The sequence below is a fragment of the Narcine bancroftii genome, chromosome 3 (genome assembly GCF_036971445.1).
Source record: "Narcine bancroftii isolate sNarBan1 chromosome 3, sNarBan1.hap1, whole genome shotgun sequence".
NCBI classification, from domain to species: Eukaryota; Metazoa; Chordata; class Chondrichthyes; order Torpediniformes; family Narcinidae; genus Narcine; species Narcine bancroftii.
This window is the reverse complement of record NC_091471.1, coordinates 310,315,065-310,341,055: the sequence shown is the minus strand read 5'-3', so window position 1 is coordinate 310,341,055 and position 25,991 is coordinate 310,315,065. Positions and strand designations below refer to the sequence as shown.

Genomic DNA, 25,991 nt, shown 5'->3' with positions numbered 1-25,991 from the left:
TGTTGATTTTGTGTTGGTTGTGTGTGGGAGGTGGTCAAGTGTGAAGGTGTGTGTGTGTTTGGGGTTGTGCGTGAGAGGTATATGGGGTGTGGGTGGGTGTGTGTGGGGGGGACTGAGTGTGAGAGGATGTGTGTACGGGTATGTGTGTGGGAGGTTTATCTGTCCAGGGGTTGTATCGGGTGAGTGTGAGTGTGCATTTATGTGTGGGATGTGTGGCTGGGAGTTGATTTTGTGAGTTGTGTGTGGGAGGTGGTCATGTGTGAAGGTGTGTGTGAGGGGTGTATGTGGGCGGTGTTTCTGGGTTGTGCGTCGGGGTATATGTGTAGGTGTGGTGTGTGGGAAGGGGACTGTGGGTGCATTGGGTGTTTGTGGAGTGAGGGTGTGGAAGGTGTGTATGAGTGTCGAAGAGTGTTTGTGTATATCTGTCAGAGGTTGTGTGTGGGGGAGTATGTGTATGGGGGATATGTGTGTGTGTGTGTGCGCAGAGTGTATGTGTGGGAGTTTGTGAGCGTGAGGGTGTGTTCCTGGGATGTGTATGTGTGTGTGGGGTGTGCATGTGGGAGGTGTGTGATTGTGGGGGGTGTGAGTCGGGGCTTGTATGTGTGGAATGTGTGTCTGGGGATGTGTGTTGGGGGTTGTGTGTAGGGTGTGTGTGTGGGAGGTGTGTGATTGTTGGGGTATGTGTCTGGGGTATGTGTCTCGAGTGTGTTGCAGTTTTTTCAGGGGGGGGGTCTAGTGTTTTTTATTGTTGGTTGAGGGTTTTTGTTTAAGTTAATTGTGAAAGATTGGGTGCCATTGTGTAAGTTGTAATAAGTAATTTAAGTTTTACAATTGTTAATGTTAAGGGTTTAAATCACCCAATAAAAAGGCAATGTGTGATAGATTATATTAAGAAGCTAAAAGTAGGGATCGTGGCAAGATAGCGTAGAGTCTAGACATGTAATCACGACCTCTCTGGCCAGATTTTTAAATACCTGTTTTTTAACCCTTTGTTTTCAAGTTTAAACTTTTTAAATTTTAGTTTAAAGTATCAAGCAATTATTATGGCCACTAATGGTAAAAAGATTAAACCTCAAGTTCATAAGAATATACATTTTCGAAGTGCTGAGGATCTGGGGACTAGACGACCTGAAACAGCCCCTGGCTCAATTTCTTCATTGCCTAGACCCCAAAGATTTCCTGTGCGGGCTGAAAAAAAATCTATTGCTACCAAATGAAGGATGGCGCTGGAATTACCCATTCCCCGGAAGAAGGTGCGTGTTCCCAAGAAGTAGAAAGCCTTTTGATTTCAATGGAGGGAGCACACAGGAAAATGTCTCCATTGTTGGAAATGCATCAGGTCGACGTCGATTCAATCCAGTTAAAGAAGTTTTGTGGCATAAAGGTTATAAGTCTACTTTTCGTTACCCTGCAGTGTTGAAGGTGTTTTACGGAGTCTATCAATTTTGGTTTTTTGAAACTGATTGTGAAGCAATGATTTTTGCTGACTCATGGCCAGATATAAGAGGACAAAGACATAGTCCAGCATTATCTCCTAAAGAAAACTTTGGTAGCTCTGGAAAAGGAAGAAATGGCAAAAATGGGAAAAAAACAGGAATGGAAAGAGTCCAACTTCTGAAATGGGATTTTCAAGATTGGAGTCTTTTGGGTAAAAAGAATTTTCTTATTCTACTTTTTCTTTTGTTCTTATAATATTTTGATGTTACTGACTGTTTGGCTGGGGAAGGAGAGATTTGGACTTTCTTTACTAGTCATCAGCCACTGGTGGGTGACCCACACCCAATTTTTGTTTAGGGGATTACTACCTTCTGGTAGTTTTTTTTTGGGGGGGGGGATTTTCTTTTTTTTTCCTTTTTCTTTATTTTTTAATTTTTTTTATTTTTAATTTTTTTTTAGTTTTTAATTTGTGATTTTTTTTATTGGAGGGCCTATATACATTAATTTGAGTTTTTATATAAAGATATTATTGGTATTTAGTAATAATAGTAGATATGTCAAAGTTGAGGTTTGCTACTTTTAATGTTCGAGGATTAAATAGTTAGATTAATATACGTGGGTCTTGGCGTATATTAAGAAAATGAAAATTGATATTGCTTTTTTACAAGAAACACATTTGAATGTGAAGGAAAGCGTGAAATTAAAAAGGAACTGGGTTGGGCATGTATATTCTTCTTCATTTAATTCTAAGGCTAAAGATGTAGCTATTTTGATACGTAAAAATGTATCTTTTGAATTACAATCAATGGAGAAAAAGGCAGAAAAAATAAAAATTTAAAGAAGCTAAAAGTAGATATTGTATTTTTGCAAAGGACTCATTTGACAGAAAAAGAACATTTGAAGTTGAAGAGAGATTGGTCAGGACATGTAATTTTGTCTTCATTAAACTCTAAAACTAGAGGCGTGGTGATATTAGTTAATAAAAAAAAACTTTTTGCTGTGGATTTTTTTTTTGATAAAGTTGGAAGAGTACTGATTGTTAATTGGAAGATTTTTTTTCTGAAAGTTGGACTTTAATGTATGTTTATGCACCAAATGAAGATGATCAGACATTTATTTCAGGGACATTTTTAAATTTGAATCAGGCATATGGGAATGTGTTAGTCGGAGTAGATTTTAACTGTTGTTTGGATCCCTTGTTGGACAAATCTCCAAAAATTGTTGAAAGAACTAAAATGGCAAAAAGACTGTTTAAGATGATGGAGGATTTAAATTTAGTGGAAATTTGGAGGAAATTAAATCCAACTGAGAAAGATTATTCACTTTATTCAGCTCTGCATAATTCTTTCTCTAGAATAAATGTATTTTTGATTTATGTGCATTTACAAGTAGATTTAATTTTGCAGAATATAAAAGTAGGTTATTCGCATATCCTTCATTAAATGTTTAGGGACTGAATTAACTGAGACAGCTTATCGATGGAGGTTTAATGAAAAGTTATTGAAGAGACCAGATTTCATTTAGTGGATGAGAGATCAAATTATTTTTTATTTACAAATGAAAGAAAATTCAGTTCAAAGTAAATTTATTTTGTGGGATGCTTTAAAAGCATATTTGAGGGGACAAATTATTAGCGATACAACTAAGAGAGAAAAAAACTATTTATTCGTAAGTTTAAATTTGGAAAAGGAAATCGAAGGCTTGGAGAAAAAAATTAAAAAAAATTATACAGAGGATGAAAGGATAAATTTATCTAAAGTGAAATTACGTTATAATTTACAAACGTATAAATATGAGAAAATGATTTTGCAGTCTAAACAATGTTATTATCAATTGGGAGAAAGAGTGCATATGGTTTGGAATGGCAACATAAAACTGAGCAAGTATCAAGGACAATTAATGCTATTAGGAAGAATGGAGAAATTACATAAATGAATACTGATGAATTTTTAAAATTTAATGAAAATTTATATATGTCAGAGGGTTATCAAAAAATGGATCAAATTGATTTATTTTTATCTAGTTTAAATTTGCCAGTGTTGAATGAATTTGAGGTAAAGAATTTAGATATTTTATTTACTGAATTAGAATTGAGAGAAGCTTTGCAATCGATGCCTGATGGGAAATCTCCTGGAGAGGATGGATTTAAGGTGGTGTTTTATAAAAAATTTAATGATTTATTATTTCCATTATATAAAGATGTTTTGAAACAAGCAACTAAAATGGATGTATTTCCAGAATCTTTCTCAAAAGCATTGATTACAGTTATACCTAAAAAAAGAAAGGAACTCTTTAAAAGTGTCACCTTACAGACCAATATCATTATTAAATGTTGATTATAGATTGGTGTCAAAAGTTTCAGATAATAGGTTAGTGAATTATTTGCCAAATTTTTTTACGTAACAATCAGGTAGGGTTTGTCAAAGACAATATAGTTAAATTGTCATCAGATAATATAGTTAAATTGATTTCATTAATTAATGCTAAAAACAACAAGATAATCAACCAACGGATATATCTTTGGATGCTGAGAAGGCATTTGATCGAGTTGAGTGGAAGTTTTTGTTTAAAGTATTGGAAAAATTTAATTTTGTTCCATTTTTTAGGGGTTGGGTTAGGGCTTTATATGCAGAACTTACGACAAGGGTAATAACGAATGGTGAGATTTCAAAATCTTTTAATTTATCTTGTTCTACAAGACAGGGTTTTCCTCTTTCACCTGCTTTACTTGCTTTGGTGACAGAACCTTTAGCTCAGGCTGTTTGACATGATTTTGGTGTTAGAGGACTTAAAGTGAGAGAAAATGAAAATAAAATTAGCTTATTTACACATGATGTTTTTGTATATTTAACTAATCCAAAAACTTCACTAAAATTATCACAGGACTTGTTGAATAAGTATGGTAAATTATCGGGATATGAGATTAATTGGGAAAAGAGTGAGGTTTTACCAATAGCAGAAGAAGATTTTATGGATTGTAGACAAATTACTAAATTTAGATGGTCAAATAAAATTAAATATTTAGGAATAGTTGTAAATAAAAATGATCATGAATTATTTATTTTGCATTATGTACCTTTATTAAATAAGGTTAAAATTGATTTAGATAAGTGGAAAGATTTACCACTGACATTAATAGGAAGAGTGAATTGCATAAAGATGAACATTTATGCTTGAGTACAATACTTTTTTCAATCTATTCCTTGCATAGTTGGGTTATTCTTATGGAAAGGTAAATTATCGAGGGTTTCTTTCCAAAAATGGACTTGGCATTATAAATTGGGTGGTTTGCAATTACATTGTTTTTATAATTATTATGAGGTGGCACCGATGAAGTTTATTAATTGGTTATTTGATAATCAACAATCTCCTAGGTGGGCAAAGATAAAGATGGCTCAGATTTTGGAAAATAATATTAATCATTTCATTTATAAATGGAATCCTTTATTGTTACAAGAATTTAAATTATCCGTTTTTCGACATATAATGAATATTTGGTAAAATCGCAATTTAATTCTTGATTCTATCGGAATAGTTTCGATAAGATCACCATTATATCAGAATAAATTAATTCCCTTTTCATGATAGAATCCTTACTTAAAAGATTGGGAAATTAAAGGATTAGTGAATGTAATAGATTGTTTTGAAGCAGGGAGGTTTTGTTCATTTAAAAGGTTGCAGGAAAGATATGGTATTGCATCAAATTCTTTGTTTATTACCAACTTTGAGATTATTTAAAGAAGAATTATGGGAAGGAAATAAATTTACCAGGTCAAAAGAAATTTGAATTATTAATTGCAGATAAAGGTGAAAAATGCTTTATTTCTGATATGTATAGGTTGTTGCAGGAGAAAATGGAAAAAGACAAATGGGAAAGAATTAAATATTATTTTGACATGGGAGGAATCGTCAAAACTGTGTGTTGACGGTGTTACCAAGTTAATTAATGTGAGGTATACTATGGTCAATTAGAATTTTTTGCATCAATTATATTCAACCCCTGAGAAATTGAAGAGATATGGATTCAGTTTAACAGATTTCTGTTTTAGATGTAGAGAGCAGAAAGTTACTTTTGTACATTCAGTTTGGTCGTGAAAGAAAATTAAGCATTTTTGGGAGGAAATTATAAAATTTTTGAGGGATTTGTTTCAAAGGGATATTTAATGGATCCAAAAATATGTTTGTTGGGTTATGTTAATGTTCCATTTGTTGATTCAAAATGCCTAAACCATATTTGGCTTTGTTAAGATTTGGGTTAGCAGTAGCGAGAAAATATATAGCTGTCACATGGAAGAATATAAACTTGCAAAGATGGCATAACGGATTGCACTCTTGTCTATATTTAGAAAAATTAACATATAATGTAAGTAATTACTCTTTTTTATTTATATGTGGTGTTTATATTTGAAACACATGGCTATAGAAATTAAATCAATGTTGTAATGTTGGCAGACCAATCAGGGAATATTTGATACATTTCTCTAAGGTTTTGGGGGAGGAGAGGTTGTTTTTTTTTTCTTTATTTTGGTTATTTTTTTCTTTTTTTGGTTTTTATTGTATTAGTAAGGGGAGGGGATGTAGTTTACAGTTATTTTATGTGTATTTGATTTTCTTTATGTAATTTGAGAATATTAAATAAAATCTTTCAAAGAATCGAGTGTGTATGTGTGTGTGTGTGTGGGGCGTGTGCGTCAGGGTTTGTGTGTGTGGGGGTGTGGTAGGAACTGCCGCTGATCCCCGAGTCCTCCCCACTGCCGCCGCTGATCCCCGACCCCTCCCCACTGCTGCCTGACACATCGATTCCTCCAGACGCTCGAGATTCCAGCCGGCTTCTCTGAGCAGGGTGTCACGGTTGATGTAGTGGTTAGGGCAATGCCTTTACATGGCCAGTGGTCAGGACTGGACCTCAGTTTGAATTCTGCGCTGTCTGTCAGAAAGTTCTCCTCCTCGTTGCTATCAAGTGGCTTCTGTGTTCAATCTTGCCTTTGAAAGTTCTTCTGCATTCAGGACAGGTTGTTCCAGATGGCAGATCAGGCTTGGGTTGGTACGGCCTCTCCTCTCATCTTCTTCTATTTCTGCACATCTGCTGGCTTCAAAGGTTGCTGTTCCCTCTCAGATGATGGTTTGCCAGACCTTTCTGTCCATGGTTCATCCACCCTTTGACAGGTCTTGTTTTTCATCCTGCAGGGTGTCTAGCCACCCTCCTCACCAGGCAAGCCTGGTGGGGGAGCCGGTTTAGTCGCCGACCACTCGACCATGCGACAGGTAGTACTGGGTTACATGGTACCAGTAGCACTCAGGCGAGTGACCTGACACAGATCCTTGTTTACTCTTCACTTCATGCAAAAAGGCTCCCAAGTACTCATGTTGACCATGACTGTGGCCAATATGCCTTTGTTGAAGAGCCTCAGGATCCGTACTTCCATTTCAGTTCATCTAATACTAGAAGGGGTGTCCTATAGTTGTTTCCTTGATGCAGAGTTAAAGGCTTTGGTGTGGGTGATGAATGACGTGTACAAAAGTTGGATCTGTTCACTACATTTTTTTGGAGTTGTCGAATTTTTAGGTGTTGGCAGAAATCTCGCTTGAACTTTGTTGAGATCCTCCAGGACTGGATGTAGAAATACCTGAACATGTTGATTGTGTTTCCAAGTGTGGCTGCCTTATTGACAGTTGGTCCTGCTACCAGCTCGACTTCCAGCACAAGTTGTTGTCCTCCCTTCTACGCTTCACGAATCTACAAGCAATGGAAACAAAAGTCATTCAAGGGAAGAGATGAACAGAGTTGAGGAAGATCACGCGAAGACGACCAATGGTCTTCAGCTCAAAATCATCTTCACTTTTTCGTAAAGATTCAGAGACAATAGAAACCCATTAATCCCCTATCCCTCTATCCCTCCCCCTTCGTCGACAACTCTTCCTCCCTCTCCCTCCCTCTCCTTCCCCTCTAACTCTCACTCTCTACGAATATCCCTCTCCATCCTCAAAAACTCTCCTTTCCTCTCCCTCTCCTTTTCCCCTCACCCTCTCCCTCTATCCCCTTTCCTCGACAACTCTCCCTCCCTCTACTTTCCTCTCCCTCTCCCCTCACCCTCTCCCAAAATCCCTCCCCTCAAAAAATTTCCCTCCCTTTCCTCCTCTTTCCCCTCTCCCTCTCCTTCCCCTCTCCCTCTCCTTCTCCTGCCCTCACTCTCTCCCTATATCCCTCCCATTCCTCAAAAACTCTCCTCTCCTTTCCTCTCCCTCTCCTCCTCTTCCCCTCACCCTCTCCCAAAATCCCTATCTCTTCCTCAACAACTCTCCCTCCCTCTCCCTTTCCCCCTCCTTCCCCTCCCTCTCCTTCCCCTCCTCACCCTCACCCCATTACTCCCCCTTCCTCGAAAACTCTCCCTCACTCTCCTTTCCTCTCCCTCTCCTTTCCCTCTCCTCCTCTTCCCCTCACCCTCAGCCTATATCGCTCCCCCTTCCTCACCAACTCTCCCTCTCTCCTTTCCTCTTCCTCTCCATCTCTTATCGCTCTCCTTCTCCTCTTACCCTCACACTCTTCCCTATATCCTTCCCCATTCCTCGACAAGTCTCCCTCCCTCTCCATCTCCTTCCTCTCTCCCTCTCTTTCTTCTCACCCTCCCACTATCCCTCCCCTTCCTCGACAACTCTCCCTCCCTCTCCCATTCCTTCCACTTTCCATCCTCTTCTCCTCCCCCACTCTCTCCCTATATCCCTCCCCCTTCCTCGATAACTCTCCCTCCCTCCCCTTCCCTTCCCCTCACAATCTCCCTATAACCCTCTGCCTTCCTTGACAACTATCCCTCATCCTCTTTCCCTTCTCCTTCTCCTTCCCCTCACCCTCTCCCTATATTCCTTACCCTTCCTCGACAACTCTCCCTCCTTTCCTCTTCCTCTCTTTCCCCTATCCATCTACTTCTCCTCTTCCCCACACCCACTTCCCCTATCCCTTCCCTTCTTTGACAACTCTCCCTGCCTCTCCCTCTCCTCTTCCCCTCTAACCCACCCCCTTCTTCGACAAGTCTACCTCCCACTCCATTCTTCTCTCTCTCCTTCCCCTCTCTTATGCCCCTCACCCTCTCCCTATATTCCTCCCCCTTCCTTTACAACTCTTCCTCCCTATCCTTTTCTCTCCCTCTCCTTCTCCACTTCCTCTCCTTCTCCTCAAACTCTCCCTGTATCCTTCCCCCCTTCCTCGACATTTCTTCCTCTCTCCTTCCCCTTTCCCTCTCCTCCTCTTCCACTCACCCTCTCTCCCTCTATCCCACCGCCTTCCTTGACAACTCTCCCTCCCTCTCCTTCCCCACTCTCTCTCTTTTTCCTCTTCCCTTCACCCTCTCACTATATCCCTCCCCCTTCCTCGACAACACTCCCTCCCTCTCTTTTCCTCTCCCTCTCCTTCCCCTCTCCCTCCTCTTCCCGTCTCCCTCCCCTGAGTGAGGTGCTGGATTTGGGAGGGGGGGAGGTCAAATGCAAGGGAAAGTCTACAATATATCCTTTCTAGCATTGATGGAGAGAAGGATATTGAGCTGAACGCTCTCTGCACCCTGAAAGAGACAACATGGTGGAGAGGATGGTAAAAAAACATCCAGCCTGCTGGACTTCATGATTTGGGGCACTGAGTGTAAAAGTTGGTGAGTCAAGTTACAGCTGTATAAAATTTTGGTTCGCCGCATTTGGAATATTACGTAGTGTTCTGGTCCCTGAATTCACGGAAGGATGTCGAAGATCTTGTAGACCTCTATCACGTCTCCTCTAATCCTTCTACACTCCAGCTCTGCGAACCTTGCCTCATGAGAATTGTTTCCCAATCCAGGCAGCATCCTGGTAAATCTCCTCTGTCCCCTCTCCTTCCTATAATGAGGTGACCAGAACTGAACATAATATTCTAAGTGAGTCATACCAAAGATTTATAGATTTGCAACATGACAACTCTACTCCTGAATTCAAACCACCTATGAAGGAATCTCAGCACACCATAATCCTTCTTCACTCTCCTATCAAACTGTGCGGCAACCTTGAGAAATGTGTAGATTTGCAACCCAAGGTTCCTCTGTTCATCCACACTCTTAAGTAACCGACCATTAACTCTGGACTCAGCTTTCTGGTTTGTCCTTCCAAAATGCATCAACTCTCAGTTATCTGGATTGAAATCCATCCACCACTTTTCTGCCTAACTCTGCATCCCACCTTCATCATTTTGTAACCTTTAACAGCCTTCATCTCCATCCACAACTCCTCCAAACCAACCTCCGTGACATCCGCAAACTTACTGACCTATCCATCCGCCTCTTCATCCAGGTGACATGAAAATCACAAAGAGCAGGGGTCGCAGAACAGATCCCTGCGGCACCAACCTCCAGGCAGAATACTTTCATTCCACTACGACACTCTGCTTTCTTCCGACATGACAGCTTTTATTTCATGCAGGTAATTTTTCGCTCATCCCATGACTCAGGACTTTCCGAAGGAGTCTCCTGTGACCGACCTTCTCAGACGCCTTGCTAAAATCCTCGTAGACCTCATCTATCACCGTACCCTCATTAATTTCTTTTGTAACCTCCTCCAAAGACTGAGTTAGATTTGTGAGGCCCAAGCTTGCCTTCACAAAGACATGCTGACTATCCTTGAGTAGAGTGTATTTCTCCAGATCTTCATAGATCCCATCCTTAAGAATCCCTTCCATTAGTTTACTCACCAATAATGTAAGACTAACCCTAATTCCCAAGATTCTCCCTATTACCTTTTTTAAACAAGGGGACTCTATTTACCATTCTCCAATCCACCCGAGTCGCGCTGCCGTCTATCTCCCTCCTTGCCCACGTGAGTGGTGCTGCTGTCTCACCCCCCCCCCACACATCTGGGTCACGCTGCTGCCTCTCCAACCCACCCCCCCACCCCTTCACCAAGGGTCGATATCGACCACTTTGGAGACCCCTAATATGTTATTTAAAGTAACTTAATGTCACTTTATTCGATTCAGCAAAGAGTGGGGCAGGGAGGCAAGGTTAGGGGGGCTTTACTAAAGCTCAGCCTGGAGTGGTAGTTAATCCGCCACAGTTGACATGGCGTTGCAGTCGTGCTCCAATCTTCAAATATGCCTGGATGCAGCAGGCATGGATAATTGCCGATGATTTGCCACAACCCATTTTTTATACACTTGTGGATGCATGAAACTATGCACCAGCTTTGATCTTTTTCAAACTTCGAACATGCGAGGCAGAAGCTTTAATAGTAAGAACCCATTTACTTGTTTCAGATGGTGAAGAGAAGCAACATCCACGTCATTCTGTGCATTTCTAAATGGCACATTGGGGAAGTAGTGAAATCAAATTGCATGAGTGGATGCAATTGGTTTGGATGAGACCTTAAACCACATCCTATATGGTTTTTAAAGAACATACAAGATTCTATCGTACAATAAATTCTGTTCTTTACCCGGCCTCGGGCCTAGTCGGTTCGAGCAGTGAGTCGGAGGAGGCGGAGACCAGAGTTTGGGCAGTGTTCGGAGGTGGAGCGAGTTGAGAGTGACAGGTTTAATTGGTCAAGGCCGATAAAAGGAGGGAAACGCAAAAGAGAGGCCAGCGAGGAGTGGCCCAGTGAGAAGTGGCCTGGTGAAAGAGTGGGGTTTCGAGGCTTTGGCTCGAGAGGGTTCAGCGAGTAGAGGCTGAGGTCGAGTGTATCTAGATTAAGGTAAGACTATATTTTTTTTGTTATTTTCTCTTTGTAAGGTGAGGGGGAAGAGAGAAGGGTTGAGTGTGAGAGCAGTTTGCTCTATTCAGTGTTAGATGTGAAAGGTCCTGGAGTCTTCGACCTCCTGGACATCCACGATTGCACTAGGTGTACTGAGCTGCAGCATCTCAGGGACCGTGTTAGGGAATTGGAGCTGCAGCTCAATGACCTCGACCTGGTCAGTGAGAGTGAGGCCATCATAGATAGGAGCTATAGCCAGGTGGTCTCAACAGGGCCACAGGAGGAGGATCAGTGGGTTCCAGTTAGGAGAGGGGAAAGGGAAGAGACAGATACAGGAGGGGGCACCTGTGACTGAAGCACTCAACAAATGGTACACCTCCTTGAGGAGCATTCAGGCTGGGGAAGGAATCAGTGGCTGTATCTCTAGCACAAGGTCAACCTCTGTTGCCCAAAAGTGTAGGGAAAGGAAGAGGAGAGTAATAGTGTTAGGGGATTCGATGGTCAGGATGACAAATTGTGGATTCTGTGGATACGATTAAGGAAACAGATTGGTGCCAGGGTCTGGGATGTAACTTCCTGTGTCATTTCAGAACAAGTTGGATAGCTGCATGGATGTGAGGGGATTGGAGGGTTATGGACAGGGAGTGGGTAAGTGGGGCTAGAGGAGCCCACTTAAATCGGTGTGGACTCGAGGGGCCAAGATGTCCTGTATCTGGACTGTAATTGTCTCAGCCAAGATTTATCTTGCAATCAACATCATCTGGTCATTCCTGCATTGCTATTAGGGACCAGTTATGTGTGCAAAATAGCAATGTTTCTCAACTAGGTCAACGACCCTGCTTCATCAATCCAGAAATAAAACATTTCCAAAATCGCAGTGGTGAGAAGTGCCAGGTAAAAGTAAACCTTCAAGATCTTCCACTTGGACATTTGTCCGTTCCAACGTCCTCTTCTGCTCTGATGTTTCCTGACGCAAACGCTGGAATCTCTGTTCAATGGTAGCTAAAATGAACACAAGGTTCTGTTACACATACATTTAAAAATGTCTTCAAAGATTTACCATGTTTCCGGTGTTTTCTTCCCAAGAAACACATTTTTTTGTTTTGGAGAGAGAACTGTGGGTTTAGTAATATTTAAAGCAATGCAGAACAGAAGATGACGAGAGAAAAGGTGAGCAAGGAATGAAAAAAGTTTGGAGGGAATCAGCGTGAAATAGCAGACAAGTGAAATGAAGAACAGTGAAAAGGAAGGGACATTTGCAAAAGAAAATGGAGAGAGAAAGAGAGGGACAGTTGTGCAACTCTGTTGAAAACATGTTGACTTCAAGGCCTTTTACTCATCGAGAGGAGCAGGTGAAGTGGGGGGGAGCTGGGGCCGGGGAGGAGCAGGAACAACAAAGAATACCCTGCTGAATAGAGAAGACTCTGAGAGCAGCTGCAACCGTTCTCACCAGAACTGTATCCCGCCCTTCAGGTGCTCAGATGCATGGATCTTCAGTGCCCTCCCAGCACAGCATGAGAAATCCCCTCTCATTGGGGGGTCTTTGAGACATCACAGCCCTAAACACTTCCTTGGCTGCATGTTTGCCAGATGTTCACACTTGGTAAATGGCCGCTGCTTAACCTTCTACCATTTCTACATACCCTCTATTTCTATTAATAACTGATCAACAAGACAAACGGAAAATATAGAATTTCTGAGGTTTAGGAAAGGAAACAAAAATGTAGAAAAATAAATGAGCTGATAGAGCATCTGGAAAAAAGAAAAGCAACATTAACATTTCGATGGAGCTCGTGACTTCACTGACTTGCTGGCATATTTTAACATTTGTTTCCTATTTCCAGTCTTGTTTCTATGATTGGAAGTTGTCTGGTTTCCAATCATTCAATCTTCTCTTTAATTGATGAGCCACGGACAAGTATGCATGACTGGAGCCTGGCTGCTTTATTAAATAATCGCAGAGCATCACTTTCAACGAATTCACTGCAAGAATTCCCATTTGCCGCCATTTTCATTTCCAACGCTCCAAATATGGTTCTCAATTCAGTACCTTTAATGCAACAATTTTATAAGACCCAACACTTCTAAGATGCACCACTCGAGCAGAAATTTCATTCAATAAACACACATTTTGCAATACTATTGCGATTCTGGCCTATGAGTCTGAATCACTGACCACAATTCAGTGGAGAAAGTTCGATTGAACTTTCTTAAATACTGCATTTTATTCAAACATTGAAGTGTGCACAGTTCTTTAGTAAATGGTCATTTACAGAGCTGTTTATGAAATGATAGCCTATTTATGACGTGCTAGGTAAAGTTGATTCAACATTTGAAATCCAATCAATTGCAAGAAATAATTTAGAATGGTTCAAAGAGGTTGGTGGGTCCCCACTGGTAATTTGCACAATTTGAAAATGTCTAATTTACCAGCTGGAAGCATCACTTGTATTTGTTGGAATTAGAGAACCACCTTTTGATCTAAACATCAAATGTTGAAATGGTACCTGTGGTCTTTCGAAGCTGGACTATATTTGGAACAACGTCATTGCTCAAATTCAGCAGGCACTTTGCTGCCTCCTGTAACTTTTCGACACCATCTTCATGTTCAGAAATTTCTCCCTGAAGAACCTGTGATTTCAAAATGACACAATGACTCATTCACAATAAAATTAATATTTATTTCTGTATATCTTAGATTTGCCGATGCCTTGGTTAATTTTGATATTGTCTTTGGGTCAAGGAGATAAACAGCCTGTGAAGGCGATTCTATAAATTATCATAAATACCAACAACTCTCTGGCCTGCTTTGGGGTGAGGAGGCGAACATTTTCAAGGACCCAATAACCACAGGATATTGGAATTTTCTCAAACAACCAGATCAAACTTTCTATTGATCATTACTCATTACTCATTAATGCTTCGAGGTATTTAATACGCCTGATGTTTGAGCATTTTCTGATGCTGTTGAGCTCATCATCTTTATCTTGTCTACATCTCTTGACCGGCCCTGAAGTCCCCTTGCAAACCATCAAGGTCACAAGAAAATATTTAAAAATGTTCTGATGCTTAGATTTACATCAGCATTGATAAAATAATGCTGAAGAACTCATTTGGCTTTTCACCACTAATGGACATAGATTTGGCTGCAGAGGGTTATTCTGCATTATCGTTTTTCTGCCTGTCTACTTTTACTCCAGATGACCCCTCTCCCCAATCCATCATCCTTCAAAGGTAAATATGTGTTCTCCCTCAGCAATCCGACCCGTTTGCAACTCCTATTCTCTCGAGCACTTAATGGCCCACAGCTTTTCTCCATGACCATCAATCCCAGGCCATTATTGCAATAAATGGTCCGATTTTTCTCTGACTGCAAGACCAGAAATGCCCTCCACCTCAATAAAGCAAAACTTTCTGATTTGTCTTTCTGATGCAAATTCCAATTCCTCAAACATCAACTCCAGTCAACATGATGCCATTAGTTTCGTTAATGATAGAAAAGGATAGGTCTGGGACTCGGGTTGAGATTTTAAATTGGAGAAAGGCCAATTTGAGGAAATTAGAAAGGAATGAGAAGGTGTTGACCTGGAAAAGTATGTGCGGGGTGAGTGGAAGACCTACGAAGGTGAAATTTGGAGAGTACAGACTTTGCATGTTCCTGTCAAGATTAGCAGGCTTAGGAATCTGGTTTGGAAGAAGAGAGGTGTGCAGCAGGTATAGACATCACAGAGCAAATGAGGTGCTTGAAGAGTATAGAAAATGCAAGAAAAAACCTCAAGAAAGAAACCAGGAAGGCTATGTGGATGATAATGGGGTAAATTGGATGAGTAAGCTTGCAGGTGTTGTGGACACTAAAGAAGGTTTTCAAAGCTTGAAGAGGGATCAGGACCAGCTGGAAACATGGGCTGACAAATGGAATTTAATGCAGATGAGTGTGAGGTGTTGCATTTTGGAAGGACAAGCCAAGAAAGGACATACATGGTAACCAGTCGGGCAGTGAGGAGTATGATAGAACAGACGGATCTGGGAATACAGACACCTCATTCTCTGAAAATGGTGTCACATGTGGATAGGGTTGCAAAGAGAACTTTTGGCACATTGACCTTGATCAATCAAAGGATAAAGTATAATTTTCATTGGTGAGACCCAATTTGGATTATTGTGTGCAGTTTGGATCACCTAACTGCAGGAAGGATGGCAATTGTGCAGAGATTGACTTGGATGTGGCCTGGACGTCAGGAGCAGAGTTGTAGGAAAAGGTTAAACAGGTTATGATTTTATTCCCTGGAGTGTAGAATGAGGGAAGAATTGAGAGAGAGATTTAAAATGATGTGGAGGACAGAGTAAATATAGGTAGGCTTGTTCCACTGAGAGCAAGTGAAATACAAACCAGAGGACATGGGATAAGGGTGAAGGGGATAAATTTAGGGGGAACATGAGGGAGAACGTCTTCACACAGAGTGAAGAGGTGGGAGAGTGGAACAAGCTGTCCGTTGAAGTGGTGACTGTGGGCTCAATTTTTAATTTGAAAAGAATTTGGACTGGTACATGGATGGGAGAGGTATGGAGGGCTATGGACTAGGTGCGTCAGAGGGCCTCGGCAGAAAAAGGGTTCGGAACAGACAAGAAGGGCCAAAGGAGCCTGTTTTTGTTCTGTAATATTGTAAGGTTCTATGGTTCGAATACTTCTTTGGAATAAATCAATCTCTGCCACTTTGCAAACAAATCTTACCTCCAAATGTGCTCCAAATCACCACTTTCCTCCCACCCCCCTTCACCTGTTCCTGAAACCCCCATCTATGGAGTTATCGTCTCTGCACCTGATGATCCCATTAATGATTTGCTGAGATTTTTTGCTCTGCTGTTATAATCTTGGAGGTCGTCCAAAATTCTGCCACCATTTTCTTAGGCCCCCATTAAACATGGATAAGGTCTGAGGAAACCCATACTGAAAATAGACACACAATGAGAGCAGAACTGTTTGGCTTCTTTGTTACAGTTTCCAATCTCGCCCCCACCATCTGGAAGCAAATTGGCTGTTGGATCTTCATCAGGCTCCCATTAAAACCTGATCAAGTTGGAATGAATGGAGCTCAACTTCCTATTTCAGGTGCCAAACTTACAACCTCCCATGTGGCCTTAACCACTGTTATTGGATGTGCACATTATCATTATTTCAAAGCATTCATCATTCTACTCGTAAATTAGAATAAGCAACATTACACAGTGATTTATGAAATAACAACTTTAATTTACCATGATATTTTCAAGTTCTTGCTGCAAGATTTCTGGATTAGGGATGGCCTCCAGCTGAACCATTCGTCTTTCTCTTTCTACTCTCTCTAGCCACAAACGCAGCTCATCTGCCTTCTCTTGCCATTGTTCAAATACCTTGGTGCTAAGACGGATTCCAAGTCCAATGCACTATAGAGTGAAAGAAATGAATGAGTATGTGGATTTTTAAAATGTACGATTTTGTGACGCGATCAAATATCGAGTGTCCAATCGATCCAAAATGGGTCAAGCGATACATTACTGGTCCATTACTTATGCCAACTATCATTTTTTTGTTCCCTGCATCAAGTTTTTTGAGGGTCACAGACAAAAAGGCAATGTTCACTCCTCACCAAAGGTGAAATGCCTGTTACCCTGCCGTACTGTTCCATTTTCTTGTTATGTCAATAAATCTTTTAATTAATATTTTGAGTTTGCTTTCAAAATAAACTGATGGTCAGGAATATATCAGAAGCATTGAAAACCTTCACAAATTTAGTGTGTCAGTGAAGATTAGACAGAAATTCTTTTGGGGCTGGGCTTGTTCCAGCCGAACACTCTGCATTTCTGTTATGCCATTCAAGCCTAACCCTTGGGTTTAGGACATACTGAGCCAGCGAGGTGACCTTTGTGGATTGGACACATTACACCGTGTTCAGTGACAAATGCACGTGGGAGGCCAGTCTGGAAAATCTTCACCAATTATGATCTGTTCGACATTTGATTTTATTAAAAGGAAATGAGTTCATGACTTATTTTCTGCAGTGGTCTCTGTCCAACTCGAGTGAGTTTGGCCACCAAGAGAGCTCCACAATACTGGAAAGATTTGATCATTGTTCCTGTTCTTCATGGGTATTATTAATCACAGCCGCAAACCTTTTCCAGAGCCACTCTTATAAGACTAAAACTTACACAAGTTGCTCAGTCTATCAAAATGCTCTCATGTTACTGATCTAAAGTAAAATTGGAGTTTAAATGCTATTAGTCAAAAAAAAGGAGATATGTCATACTTCTGATCGAAGTGCGTTGAAGCGAGCATCGGCGCTTTCAACCGTCTCCTCCACACGTTGGCTTATGGCATCAGGATCAATTGGGATCTTGTAGCTTTCAATTGCATTCCTGATTTCAAAGAGAAAGGCAGCATCGAAGAGACTTTTCCAAGATCGTCTGAGGTATCTTAGATCCCCTTTGAGAAACTGAAGATCATTGAAGAGGAATTTCTGCTTCTTAAGTTTGAATGTCAATGACGTGGAGTCAAATTCCTCAGCTTTTATTTTTTGTAGTTCCTTTTCTGAATGAATCATTAATGTTTCAAATTCATCATGATCTGTTTAAAGGAATATAATGGTGAAATAATCAAAATGATCAAATAATACCAGATTATATAGACTTTGACACATTGACAGGATCCTGTAATAATTACAAGTTGGGGTTATTCCAAACCACATGTAGCTTTCAGTTGTCTTACTTAGAATTCTTTTTAACTCTCAGTAAATAGTATTTTATAGTAATCTGGAAAATAAATGAATACTTTCCCTCACCTTTTCGGAACTTCTGCAGTTCTAGATGCAGATCCTCAATCACGTTTAATTGAGAATCTGCACTTGATAAAGCGGATTCGTACTCCTCCATCAAGACATTCAAGTTCTCCTGCAGTGCAACTTCCTCGTCTCGCAAAGGGTCCTGGACATTTTGTTCCAGGAAAGTCTGAGCTGCCTCTATGGCCAAAACCAACTCTTGCTCTTTCTGGGACAACTTTTGGCGATGTTCCTAGAAAAGAAACAATCCTAGGTTCATTTTTATTGCTCCAAGTTGTCTTGGGGGAGGTAAGGTTTCTATTTATTGCATTTGCAATTGAAATAAAATATTCAGGTTTCCCAATTTATTAAAAATCAGGGTACCAAAACACCCTTAAATACACACAGGAAACGTACTTCAAGTCCAGAAATCTAAATGGTTTTATGCTTTCGGAGGTTTAATCAACTACCTTGATCTACAATTCTTTGCTTGTGTCAAAGGATGAATCCTGCTGAGATGGAGTAGAATATATTCCATATTTAATTTGACTGACAAGAAAATAAATCCTCTCCTTCAGTATTTGTACACAGTCCCTTCCCTGTCAAACAGACTTACTTTTATTTAAACTTAAGCACATTAAACTTTTGTCATTTGAATGATCTCATCCTTAACTTTCAATTCAGGGATTTAATATTCTTTCATGATGTAAAAGAGAACACGTGAAATCTAACGAGAGGTGACTGTGATCTAGTCAGGAGAATGTGAACTAGTTTGTAACTGTGTAAGAATGCACCCTTCTCACTGAAGTAACTGTGGGGTGGATGTCTATGTATATGAGTGTGTCAACATTTTTAAGAGATGGTGGATCTTCTTGTCTTTTTTCTTCACTGGTATCACTGTTTCCTTCACGCCAGACTTGCACATCTTCGCCCAGTGGTTTGCTATGCCGTAGGCTCCACATTCAGAACCGTATGCGGGGCAATCATTTTGGTCACGGAGGGGTGTTGTCCGCTGCCCTTCCTACAGGTCCTGGGGGTGGCACTTTTCTGATTGTATTTTTTATAGCATCAACCCTTCCTTCTCTTTGCTGTGGGTGGGTCTGCATTGATAGGGATTTCATTTGCGTCCTCGTGGCTTTGAAGACTCTGGCTGTGTCAGAGTCTTTGGCCAATTTCAAGCTATCCTTCCCTAGAAGAGACTTTTGCACTTCAGGATGGGCATATTAGTGGATCAGCTAATCTTTCCTCTATATCCTTCCATCTGCATTTTGCAGCATTAATTTTTGGTGTAGTAAGGAAGTTAGTAACAGTCTCATCAGTCTCTTACACAAAACCTTGAAATTCATTGCATTCAAGTCTAGGATTAGAGCTGAGTTCAAGGTGAGAAACAACCTTTGCAAATATCTGCTCTGGATCATTTTTCTCCACCCCGTAAGCTCTCAGCTATTAAATAAGTCACGGCCTGGCTCCCCTGTCCAGACATGTATAGAACTAACCTTCTCCTCGCTGTTGCATTTTTAAAATAGCTTTTCACTGCTAAATTGTACATCTGCTGAAACGTTTTAAACGATTCAACCATGTCTTCAGCCTCCCGTCCATCACTGGGTGAACTGCTGTTGCACCAGCCATTCATTTCCAGGTGTACTTTTTCTCTTCTTCCCCTTCAGATTTCAGTCACTTCCAATCCATTTTATAGTTTTATTCTTGTTCTCTCAGACCGACCACTGCCAACATGTTCTGTCTCCGTGTTACCTGGGAGGATTCTTAAATAACTTAAAGATGCAAGATTCAAATAACAGAAGGGAGTTTACTTACTGATGCCTTCCACCATCTCAGGAAACTGTTCACACTCATACTCATGTATAGGTGCCCCCCAGTAGTGCACGACGGTTACCACAGTGAGAAGGGTGTATTCCTAGGAAGTTACAAAAGAGTTCACATGATCCTGACGAGATAACACACCCTTCTCACTGTCGTAAATGTCGTGCACCAATGTGGGGTGCATGTCTATGTGAGTATGAACATTTCCTGGCATGGTGGAAGGCATCAATAAGTAAACTCTCTTCTGCTATTTGAATCTTGCATCTCTAAGTTATTTAAGAAGCCTCCCACACAGAGACATAACGGTGACTTTATTGTATTGATCTTTACCATTTTGTTCAACATCCTTTGGACTTTACAAGACTTTATTCAAGTCGCCTTATTCCAAAACAAACCAGGCTGTCAAGCACACACAGGGCAATAATTTGCATACATGTTAAGCAATGCTTTACGAAAAGAAGATAACATCAATTGGTAAATGTTTAAAGATCTTTGCTCTTTTTTAACGATGAAAATCTGACTTGAGCACTGCATATTAAGGAATGACAAACGTGAAAATCTATCCCCATTTGAGTGAAAACATTCTGGGTAATTATCATTTTCACATTAGTGCTTCAAGATGCAGGTGTCCCTGCAAGGGCCCAAACTGAACGAACGGCAATATCTTTCCCAGTTAGAAGGGAGAGGAGTGTGGAGGGGAATCAGCAGGTAGTAATGTTCCTACGGACCTAATGCACGTCCCTCTCCATGTCAGAAGGCTCCTCTTTGGACATATTCTTGGAGTCGAGTAGATGTCGTTCACTCCGTTGATAGAATACAGGACTACCTCAGTGGAGAGAATGAATGGAGGGCTAATCAAGCCAACTGCTTTGCTCTGCTGTTGAGGTCCTTGGGCCCTTTGGGAATTGTGCTCATCCAGTCAAGTGCGGAGCAAAGGTTCGCCACCTACTGCTTGACAGGTAGCCTCTGATCTGTTTTAGTTATCACAGTACTCAAAGTGGCTGGTCCATGTTAGGACCACAGTGAGAAGGAGACCTGGAGTCATGTGACAAAACCCAATTGAAGTACCATTATGCAGGTTATTGGTGAACAATGCCACTTTATGTCACAGTGTGTGCGACACACTTCCCATCGGGCAGCTGATTAAATAAAGTATGGCTTTGTCCTGCTTTTGGTAGATGGACCAGGTACCTGAAGAATTTGCCACTTTGTCAGAAGGATGTCAGTGGATCAACTGTGACAAGAGGTGCAAAAAAATCTAGACTGAACTTCTCCAGTACTTCGAATGTGATGGAGTCTGGTCCTATTTGTCTGCTGCACTTGGTGTTCCTAAGTAAATCAAATAGGGTGAAAGTGATTTCTGTGATGGTGTCGGAAGAACCTGATGGAACATGCTAGAAAGTGTCTTAACCCCAACATTGTTATTCAGAAGCTGAGGCCTACCACCACTGAGAATGAGGAGACCCTTGGTCCCTCTTTTCCTGTTTACTGTTCATGACCCAGCCGGAAGGACGACAGAGCTCAAATTTCATCAGTGGTTAATTCTGTCTTTGGAATGTTATTTTTTTTTCTGCATTGCCTGCCCACTGTCCAGTGTTGTAAGATTATCAGTCTGGCACCTCATGTGCATCTGCATTCCCTATTAAACCATGGTGATGACTTGTCTTGGTTGTAATGGGAGAACTAACGATGGTAAGTAACACTTTCCTGCTGCAAATGTTAAAGGCCCATCGTACCTTTTGGCCACTGTGATTCCAGCTGTCAATTTATTCTGAATCTATCCCATTTAGCACAATGGTGCTACCACACATCAGAATTGAGGGAGCCCCTGGAGAAACATGGGATGAGTCTTTCTGCTCCTGCTGTCACCAACAGTTGCCTCAACAACAGGAAAATTGTGGTAGTGAGGGGGTGTAGCCTTACTCACTCTCTTTTCCAAACCAATCCCTAGATCTGCACAAGGATCTGGCCTGGTTGAGTGGACGAACAGTGACGTTGCTACGCCAGAATTCATTCCGGTGGTGTATGCTTCCTCAACCCTTTTTGGTTGTGAATAGCTTGCATGGCCCATTCAATGGGTTATAAAGAGTTAATCACATGAGTGGGTGCTGGAGTTATCAAAATAGGGGAGGAGGTTCTTCCCTTTACAACATCAAGATCCACATTATCTGAGAATACAGCATTACTGAGGTGAAGAGTTTTTGTTAAGAAGCTGCCATGGTGAGATTGTTAGTGAAGGGCCTCTGTGACCATCGTCAATCACTGCCCCTTCACTAGTGAGTTAATCATATTCCCGTCATCTCTCATCACTTGCGTGACTGGGCCAGAGCAAAGAACAGAAAGTAGGACTGAGTTAGAAAGAGGATCTGCTAGATCTTTGAATAGGATTGGGAGAAGATCGTCAAAATTCAATTCAACATTATTTGGAAATTGTGTTAGTCATTATTTAAGTGAAATTTAGTCAGTCGCCTTTCATCAAATCTGTACTGATCAGAGGTTCTGATGAAAAGTCCAATCCAAAATATTTTTACAATTGTTCGAATATACACTTATCCAAAACACCTGGAAGTGTTCATACCTTCAGGCCTTGCTGGTGGTCATTCAGTCTTTCGCCCATCTCAGCAAATGACCCCATCGCATCGTCCTCTTCCTCCATCTGGAAACCATCACCTAATGCGTAGAATTCGTCTTCGGTGATATGAACTCCATAGTGACCCTCGACTGCCAACCATTTCAGAAGATCACCTACTGTCTTCTTATGTTTTTGTAGGTGATCTTCTGTTGTTTCCTACAAATTGCAAAATCCTGTTAGTTTGAAGACGTGTTGTACTTTCCTGGCAGCAATTCCATATTCCCTCATCTATTTGCAAACCCTTGGGATTGAGGAGGATGTGAAACCACTTGAGTGGAAGATGCCTGTTTATAAACAGGGGCCATTCCACACCATTTCATCGGAATATGCACATGGGCAACACGTGGTCTTGCCCAGTCTTGGATCAATACGAAAAGGATGGAAAATACTAAAGACCAGCCTCCTATACACACACACGGGCATCGACGGAATTCCGCTTCATCATTTCCCTGCTCATGTCTCCCTAACACTGCCTTCATTTCTCGGGCCCCTTCGTCTAATCCCTCCCCTTTCATTTCAAAGGCCTTCTCTGCGTCTAAAGCAACTGCTACTGTTGGCGCTTTACTCCCTTCTACTGCATGAATTAAGTTAATAAATTTACAAATATTGTCTGTTGTGCATCTTTTTTTAATAAATCCAGTTTGGTCTAGATTTACCATTTTAGGTACATAATCTGCTAATCTGTTTGCTACTAGTTTAGCTATTATCTTATAATCTGTGTTAAGTAATGATATTGGTCTATATGATGCTGGTGCGAGTGGATCTTTCCCTGCCTTTGGTATTACTGTAATTATTGCTGTTTTACATGAATCTGGTAAGCTTTGTGTTTTGTCAATCTGGTTGATTACTTCCAGGAGGGGAGGAATTAATAAATCTTTAAATGTTTTATAGAATTCTATTGGGAATTCATCCTCTCCTGGTGTTTTATTATTTGGTAGTTTTTTTTTATTATCTCTTGTATTTCTACTATTTCAAATGGTTCTGTTAATTTATTTTATTCCTCTATTTGTGATTTTGGTAGTTCAATTTTAGTTAAAAATTCATCTATTTTGCCTTCTTTCCCTTCGTTTTTAGTTTGGTATAATTGTTCATAGAATTCTCTAAAGTTTTCATTGATCTCCGTTGGATTATATGTGATTTGTTTGTCTTTTTTCCTTGATGCCAATACCATTTTCTTAGCTTGTTCTGTCTTAAGCTGCTATGCTAGGATTTTGTGCGTTTTTTCCCTTAGTTCATAATATTTCTGTTTTGTCTTCATTATGTTCTTCTCCACCTTATATGTTTGTAGTGTTTCATATTTTATTTTTTGATCTGCCAATTCTCTACTTTTAGTTGTATCTTCCTTCATTGCTAATTCTTTTTCTATATTTGCTCTCCATTGCAGGCAAAATCTTCGCTAGGATTCTATTAAATAGAATAATACCTAGTGTCGCTGAGAATATTCTCCCAGAATCACAGTGCGGCTTTCGCGCTAACAGAGGAACCACTGACATGGTCTTTGCCCTCAGACAGCTCCAAGAAAAGTGTAGAGAACAAAACAAAGGACTCTACATCACCTTTGTTGACCTCACCAAAGCCTTCGACACCGTGAGCAGGAAAGGGCTTTGGCAAATACTACAGCGCATCGGATGTCCCCCAAAGTTCCTCAACATGATTATCCAACTGCACGAAAACCAACAAGGTCGGGTCAGATACAGCAATGAGCTCTCTGAACCCTTCTCCATTAACAATGGCGTGAAGCAAGGCTGTGTTCTCGCACCAACCCTCTTTTCAATCTTCTTCAGCATGATGCTGAACCAAGCCATGAAAGACCCCAACAATGAAGACGCTGTTTACATCCGGTACCGCACGGATGGCAGTCTCTTCAATCTGAGGCGCCTGCAAGCTCACACCAAGACACAAGAGAAACTTGTCCGTGAACTACTCTTTGCAGATGATGCCGCTTTAGTTGCCCATTCAGAGCCAGCTCTTCAGCGCTTGACGTCCTGCTTTGCGGAAACTGCCAAAATGTTTGGCCTGGAAGTCAGCCTGAAGAAAACTGAGGTCCTCCATCAGCCAGCTCCCCACCATGACTACCAGCCCCCCCACATCTCCATCGGGCACACAAAACTCAAAACGGTCAACCAGTTTACCTATCTCGGCTGCACCATTTCATCAGATGCAAGGATCAACAATGAGATAGACAACAGACTCGCCAAGGCAAATAGCGCCTTTGGAAGACTACACAAAAGAGTCTGGAAAAACAACCAACTGAAAAACCTCACAAAGATAAGCGTATACAGAGCCGTTGTCATACCCACACTCCTGTTCGGCTCCGAATCATGGGTCCTCTACCGGCACCACCTACGGCTCCTAGAACGCTTCCACCAGCGTTGTCTCCGCTCCATCCTCAACATCCATTGGAGCAGTCACACCCCTAACGTCGAGGTACTCGAGATGGCAGAGGTCGACAGCATCGAGTCCACGCTGCTGAAGATCCAGCTGCGCTGGATGGGTCACGTCTCCAGAATGGAGGACCATCGCCTTCCCAAGATCGTATTATATGGCGAGCTCTCCACTGGCCACCGTGACAGAGGTGCACCAAAGAAAAGGTACAAGGACTGCCTAAAGAAATCTCTTGGTGCCTGCCACATTGACCACCGCCAGTGGGCTGATAACGCCTCAAACCGTGCATCTTGGCGCCTCACAGTTTGGCGGGCAGCAGCCTCCTTTGAAGAAGACCGCAGAGCCCACCTCACTGACAAAAGGCAAAAGAGGAAAAACCCAACACCCAACCCCAACCAACCAATTTTCCCTTGCAACCGCTGCAATCGTGTCTGCCTGTCCCGCATCGGACTGGTCAGCCACAAATGAGCCTGCAGCTGACGTGGACTTTTTACCCCCTCCATAAATCTTCGTCCGCGAAGCCAAGCCAAAGAAAAGAAGATTTCCCTTTCCAACTGCTCTGTTTCCTGATTATAGTCCTTCTTCATCTTGGTTACATAACTTATTATTTGCCCTCTAATGAACGCTTTCATTGCATCCCATAGTATAAACTTATCTTTCACTGATTCCGTATTTATTTCAAAGTACATTTTAATTTGTCTTTCAATGAATTCTCTAAAATCCTGCCTTTTAAGTAGCATGGAGTTTAATTTCCATCTATACATTCTTGGAGGGATGTCCTCTAACTCTGTTGTCAATATCAAGGGTGAATGGTCCGATAATATTCTTGCTTTATATTCTGTTTTTCTTACTCTATCTTGCTTACGAGCTGATAACAGGAATAGGTCTATTCTTGAGTATGTTTTATGTCTACCCGAATAATATGAATATTCCTTTTCCTTTGGGTGTTGTTTCCTCCATATATCCAAAAGTTGCATTTCTTGCATCGATTTAATTATAAATTTGGTTATTTTGTTCTTTCTGTTAATTTTTTTCCCAGTTTTATCCATATTTGAATTCAAATTAAGGTTGAAATCCCCTCCTATTAATATGTTCCCTTGCGTATCTGCTATCTTCAGAAAAATATCTTGCATAAACTTTTGATCTTCTTCGTTAGGTGAATATACATTGAGTAGATTCCAAAACTCCAAATATATCTGACATTTTATCATTACATATCTCCCTGC

General features: G+C 41.1%; 1 protein-coding gene across 3 annotated transcripts in view; it reads right to left on the bottom strand.

The window, feature by feature from the left end:
• Positions 1-285: 285 nt before the first annotated feature.
• LOC138759057 (microtubule-actin cross-linking factor 1-like) overlaps positions 286-25,991 on the bottom strand; it is a 34,514-nt gene continuing 8,808 nt past the window's right edge. For all 3 annotated transcript variants that reach the window (XM_069928913.1, XM_069928914.1, XM_069928915.1), the window contains exons 2-8: positions 22,327-22,536; positions 17,952-18,180; positions 17,421-17,737; positions 16,393-16,560; positions 13,644-13,767; positions 12,043-12,138; positions 286-7,174 (exon numbers count right to left, since the gene is read on the bottom strand). In XM_069928913.1, coding sequence (XP_069785014.1) covers positions 7,167-7,174; positions 12,043-12,138; positions 13,644-13,767; positions 16,393-16,560; positions 17,421-17,737; positions 17,952-18,180; positions 22,327-22,536 — 1,152 coding nt within the window. In that variant the 3' untranslated portion in view covers positions 286-7,166. The remainder of the gene's footprint in view (positions 7,175-12,042; positions 12,139-13,643; positions 13,768-16,392; positions 16,561-17,420; positions 17,738-17,951; positions 18,181-22,326; positions 22,537-25,991) is intronic.